We start from the raw sequence: 6,190 nt of genomic DNA, 5'->3' as shown, positions 1-6,190 counted from the left end.
TTCAAATCAAGTTTGTTTTATTATTATAATTTCTATGACGTGGTGGTCAATACAGTTATACAACTTTCCCAAGATAACCTTGTGAATAAATTACCTCCCAGATGTCTTTTGTTTCGCGAGGCAGGGGAGGTGGTGCTCCTTTGGCCTTTGTTGTCTCGAGGGAGGAGACAATATATACATTTTTTTTTACTATTGAGAACCAACGGGGTGCAAGGCTGCAGTGAAAGTTAACCACCGCTCAAGAGTGGTTACCAAAGTTTAAAGTCCGTTGCACGTTATCCATCCTTGCCTGTTGCATCGCCCACACGTCCAGATCGGCAAAGGTCGGGAAACGGTGTTCCTTTCAAATCTGGTTTGGCGTCTCCTCCACCGTTGGGTGACATGGTGTCTAGATGTTAACTACCTCGCTTGGTATACAGGAGGTCGAGGGTTCAATCCCAGCTCTGACATGGCCTGCTGTATATTTGGACTTTGCACGTGTCTCTCTCCCCGTGGTTCACGTGGATTTTTCTCCGGGTCCTCTGGTTTCCCCCTGTCTCCCCACCCCGACATTTATAATCAACATCACCAGGTGTTTAGAGAGCATGTGGCTGCTGCTATAAGTGTCCACGTGATGATAGGCCACTTCGTTGAGGTATCATTTGTGATGGCCAGGCCGCTTCTGAAAAAGAGATACGTGGCTGTGGTGGGCCGTACCTGATAAAATAAAACCAAGAGTCTACGAAGTTTTCACTTCACGTGTATCTGTTCTCAGAAAAAAAAATATTGCCTCCACGTTGTGTACCTTCACAGTCGTGCAGACACGCTCGTGCTTTCGAACGGCCGATGTATCGCGCGACATTTTCTCAACATTTCTCTCTCTCGGTCAGCTTCTCGAGTGTTTAATCTCCATTCCACTAGACCTGCCCCCTCTGTGTAGTACACATCCCCCACCCACGCTAGCAAATTAACAAAGGTCCCAGTCGAGGACTCGCTCTCACTCGACATGCTTGCTTGGAGCCTCCTCCTTCACACGTCCCACGTAGACCTCAACATCCGTTCCCAAAGCAGAGACTCAGCCTCCAGTGTGCCACCTTCACCCCAGCCGCGTCTCACAGCCGGGGCTTTCTTCCCGTTCCTGCTTCACGATCGAGAGGGGAACTGAAGAATCCTCCCCCCCACCATGTTCCACCTTCACCCCTGGCCACGTCTCGACGCTGGCGATCCCTCCGCGCTCCCGCTTCATGATCGGTAGGGAGGCGGAAGGATCTTCACCGTCGCATTCCACCTTCACCCCCGGCCACGTCTCGAAGCTGGCGATCCCTCCGCGCTCCCGTTTCACGATCGGTAGGGAGGCGGAAGGATCTTCACCGTCGCATTCTACCTTCACCCCTGGCAACGTCTCGAAGCTGCGGGTCTCTCCGTGTTCTGATGATAGCGATGCCGAGGGGGTCACCGAAGGGGTCACCGAGGGGGTTGCCGAGGGGGTTGCCATGAGACCCTCGCCCCCGAGGCTCGCCACGACCTCCCCGGCAGCAGTCACGCCCTCGAGGAGCCCGGCCCTCCCACGGGCGCAGCGGCGGAGGGGACGGGCCGGTGGCGTCGACGCGCTGGAGCCCGCGCGGGCCTGCCGGCACGCCCGGAGGCCCCCTGCCTCGGAGGAAGCCTTCCCCCGTGTGAAGGGCCTCCCGCCCGCGTGCGTCCTCTTGTGTACATGGAGGGTGCCCAAGTGCGTGAACGACCTGCCGCACACGTCGCACGCGTACGGCCTCTCGCCCGTGTGGGTGCGCTTGTGGATGCCCAGTGTGCCCGACTGGGTGAAGGACTTGCCGCACGTGGTGCACCTGTAGGGCCTCTCGCCTGTGTGGGTCCTCTCATGTGGGACGAGAACCTTCAACAGGGTAAATCGCTTCCCGCACACGGTGCACCCGTAGGGCTTCTCGCCCGTGTGGGTCCTCTTGTGGTTGATGAGAGCCGTCGACTGGCTGTATGCCTTGCCGCACGTGGTGCACTTGTACGGCTTCTCGCCCGTGTGGACCCGAGTGTGGGTGACGAGGTTGGCCGAGCGCACGAACGCCTTGCCGCACACGGCGCACGCGTACGGCTTCTCGTTCGTGTGGATCCTCTGGTGTTTGAGAAGGTGTTGCGACTGAGTGAAGTCCACCCCGCAGACGTTGCAGTGGTAGGGCCTCTCGCCCGCGTGGATTCTCTTGTCCGGTGAGACGTCTCCTGGCGGTTGGCCGATCGACTTCCTGCGTCGCGCTCGATTGATGTGCGTGGTCTGATGGGAGCAGTAGTCTTCCGAATTTGCAAAAACTTCATCGCACACCCAGCACTTGTGGAGCATCTCGTCGGCGTGGCTCCTCTGGTGGCCGATCAGAGTGGCCGCTTTGTCCGTGCTGTACGGGCAGTGGGGGCACTGGTACAGCACGGACTCGGTCCGGCCCCTGTGCTGCTTCATGTGGTCCTCCAGGGCGGGCAGGCTGACCACCACCCAGTTGCAAACCGGGCAGTAGATCTTCATCTCTCCTCCCTCGTTCATCGTTCCCGTCCTGGCACTGGGGCAGAGAGTGAGGCACACGAAGGAAAATGAATCTCCCCCGCCCCACTCCGTCCCTGTGAAGTATCGCAAACAAGGCGTGAAGCTAGAAACCACGGACACCAGTTGCTAACTGTAGAACAAAGGCAGTGGTCGCCGCTGCATCCCGTGGCACTTTCAGATGCTGCGGCTTGTGGCGGAAGTCTGGAACGCTCTTCCTCTCCGGTATGAGGAAGCCACTGGGAGCTGCGATGCACTTTTAAATCATCATCTAGATCAGGGGTGGGGAACCTTTTTTCTGCCAAGGGCCATTTGGATATTTTTAACATCATTCGCGGGCCATACAAAATTATCAACTTAAAAATTAGCTTGTTATATTTGGTCAAACATTTAATTAACTCACCGCTAATGTGATGGCTGGAACTGCTTCTCTTTGGCGAGGCATGTGATGTTAGCTGGTATTGACGATTTTGCTACTCGCAACTGCTTATCCAGGTTTGCTCCTAGATTTATTGAATTTCGAGTCCTGCCTGCGGTTGCCTTGGCAGGGCCACACCAAATGATTTCACGGGCCGGACGTTCCCCACCCCTGATCTAGATTGACAAACTCAATTCTTTAGAACTGCTGCTTGCTGTTGTTGTGTTCAGTTTGTTGTCTTTCCCCCCGCACCTCCGATTAGCACAGTTGGCTACTGCTCTGTTGCTATTTTTGCTGCCTTGCCCAATCTTGATAAATCGAAATTAAACAATAATTTCCATTTACCTTTTGTTCTATTTTGCACTCCTATCGTGTGTGTGTATCGTGTGTTTGTGTGTATCGTGTGATTGTGTGTATCGTGTGTTTGTGTGTATCGTGTGTTTGTGTGTATCGTGTGTGTATCGTGTGTATCGTGTGTTTGTGTGTATTGTGTGTGTGTATCGTGTGTTTGTGTGTATCGTGTGTTTGTGTGTATCGTGTGTATCGTGTGTGTGTGTATCGTGTGTTTGTGTGTATCGTGTGTTTGTGTGTATCGTGTTTGTGTGTATCGTGTGTTTGTGTGTATCGTGTGTTTGTGTGTGTATCGTGTTTGTGTGTATCGTGTGTTTGCCGTTGTAAATCGCTGACTCCCTATACCCATACTGGACAATTGTGGAAAAGAGCTTTATAGCTCATCGGATTCCTCCTCCTGCAGTCTAAATAAACATTCTGATTCTGACTGAGATGACGAGCAGATGCACCACCTGTGCCCCCTACTGTGCAAAACTTGGTACTTTTAGTAGCCCGGCACTCTGCTCGTTGTTGTGAGCGTCGCTCCTCTGCCCTCCATTGTTGCTGGAGGGGGACTGCCACCAACTGCCCAGCAGCAGCATCCTTCACGAGCCTCCTACACAGAGGCCGATCTTGACACCGCTGGTGCCAGTCGTCGGCAAGTCCACTCAGCTCCACATACCGCATCAGCGCCATCTCATCTCCAGCCCGTACTGCGCCCGTTTAGCCCCCCTCTATCGGGCCAAACAGAAGCTGCTTGGGCGTGCGGTGGCTGGGCATGCGGGCTACATGACCCAGCCAACGGAGCCTTGGAGGAGCTCGCCGAAGACAGGTACCCTGTCCAGATCCTTCAAGTATTTGTGAGCTCCTCACACTGTGATTCAGCCTGCCGGTTAAACCCACGATGGATCGTAGGCAGGGCCGGCCTGCAAGTTTCAAACCGGCGCAGACATCTCTCATGGTCTCTCTACTCGCGATTTCGCCCTCGCGATGTCTCACAATCTTCCACTCGCGATCTTCCACTCACAATCTCCCTCTGACAATCTCCCTCTCACAATCTCCCTCTAGCAATCTCCCACTCAAAATCTCCCTCTCACAATCTCCCACTCACAATCTCCCTCTCACAATCTCCCACTCACAATCTCCCACTCAAAATCTCCCTCTCACAATCTCCCACTCACAATCTCCCACTCACAATCTCCCACTCACAATCTCCCACTCAAAATCTCCCTCTCACAATCTCTCTCTCACAATCTCCCTCTCACAATCTCCCACTCACGATCTCCCTCTCACAATCTCCCTCTGACAATCTCGCTCTCACAATCTCCCACTCACAATCTCCCTCTGACAATCTCCCACTCACAATCTCCCTCTGACAATCTCACTCTCACAATCTCCCACTCACAATCTCCCTCTGACAATCTCGCTCTCACAATCTCCCTCTCTCCCACGGCCTCTCTCCCACAGTCTCTCACCCACGGCCTCTCTCCCACAGTATCCTACGGCCTCTCTCCCACAGTCTCTCTCCCACAGTCTTTCACCCACGGCCTCTCTCCCACGGTCTCTCCCTCTCTATTACTCAGAGTCTCTCCCACAGTCTCTCTCCCACGGTCTCTCTCCCACAGTCTCTCACCCACGGCCCCTCTCTCCCACAGACTCCCACAGTCTCTCTCCCACAGTCTCTCTCCCACGGTCTCTCACCCACGGCCTCACCCACGGCCCCTCTCTCCCACGGCCTCCGGGTCGCTCTTCGCCCTCCGCTCCCTCCCCTTCAGCTTCCTTCCGTCGCGTGCGAGTGACGTCGGGCGAGCAAAACGGGGGGGCAAGCAACGCCGGCGTGACGTCACGACGGGGGGAGGGTGTGTATAATGGTGACGTCACGTCCGGTGGTGGGGGCGAAGGGACGTGACGTCACGAGCAATGGGCGTTTGGACGAAGAGACATGAGGTCACGGGCAATGTGGGGGGGGGAGGGGGTCGAAGAGACGTGACGTTGCGACCTTTGGGAAACGTTGCCTCTGTTTCTCCAAACACGCAGTAGAATTTTAACAAAAGTTACCTTTCTTCTCCCACCAAAACTGTATTCCTAGATGGTTGGAGGTCAAACAGTGTTAAGATAACAAAAGGGTCTATACTCTTTGGTTCTATTCGGTAAAGTCATGTAAATGTATAAAACAACAAAAATAAAAATACAAAATATATAATAAATTCACCACGTTTCGGCCACAACACAAGTGGCCTTCATCAGGTGAAGGGACCAGACTGTCTCGAGGACAGCGCTGTAGTGAACACAGCCAAGCTCAGACCGCGACCTTTAAGCTTGTGTGAGAGGAATTAAGGTGCCTTGACAAAGGAATTAGCATAAAAATTTGCATTTAATAGGCGGACTTAGCATGATGAGAGGTGAGGAGGGGGTGAACATGTGCAGGCTGGCGAGGGGGCAAGGTAGAGTCCACATGCTGGTGGTGTGAAAAGGGAATTTTAAGAAGCTGCGAAAGTTTGGGATACCACTACTTGAAAAAATATACTTTACCATTGAAAATTAGTTTAATGTTTGGTTCGATTTAGAACATCTTTCCAATGGTTGCTTAATTTTAAACCATCTTGGTTGAAATTGTGTCTGTGTTTGTAAATCTGAATTGCCTCGTGGACAAATTTCTGATAAAAACCCGTGGGTTTGCAAAGAACCTTGGTATCGGAGAAAATTATATCGTGATCACCCACAGCGTTGTAACAGTGATCAGCTACGGCAGAAGAATTCGTTCTGCCGTGTTTCAAATTTGATTTGTGCTCGCGAATTCGGTCAGAGACATGTCGTTTCGTCTCCCCGATATAGCAGTCACCACAGGTGCAGCTCAATCTGTAAACTCCGGGGGACTGTAAGTCAGGAATGACATCCTTCACGGAAGGGATAAGGTCACGGAT

General features: G+C 53.1%; 1 protein-coding gene across 1 annotated transcript; it reads right to left on the bottom strand.

Annotated features, from left to right (window-relative positions):
- Nucleotides 1-5,126, bottom strand: LOC142907679 (uncharacterized). Its single transcript, XM_076057324.1, has 2 exons — nt 4,980-5,126; nt 1-2,537 (listed from the first exon to the last, which is right to left on the bottom strand). Exon 2 carries the CDS (start codon nt 2,519-2,521, stop codon nt 1,076-1,078), a length of 1,446 nt encoding a protein of 481 aa, XP_075913439.1. The 5' UTR covers nt 2,522-2,537; nt 4,980-5,126; the 3' UTR covers nt 1-1,075.
- Between the last annotated feature and the right edge of the window lie 1,064 nt (nt 5,127-6,190).

This window comes from Petromyzon marinus, chromosome 80 (assembly GCF_048934315.1).
Source record: "Petromyzon marinus isolate PM22_M1 ecotype Great Lakes invasive population chromosome 80, UKy_Petmar_22M1.pri1.0, whole genome shotgun sequence".
In the NCBI taxonomy this organism is placed as follows: domain Eukaryota; kingdom Metazoa; phylum Chordata; class Hyperoartia; order Petromyzontiformes; family Petromyzontidae; genus Petromyzon; species Petromyzon marinus.
This window is presented reverse-complemented; position numbering and strand designations above follow the sequence as displayed.

Excerpts from the sequence above, each read along its gene's own strand:
- LOC142907679 (XM_076057324.1), bottom strand. The coding sequence starts at position 2,521 with ATGAACGAGGGAGGAGAGATGAAGATCTACTGCCCGGTTTGCAACTGG.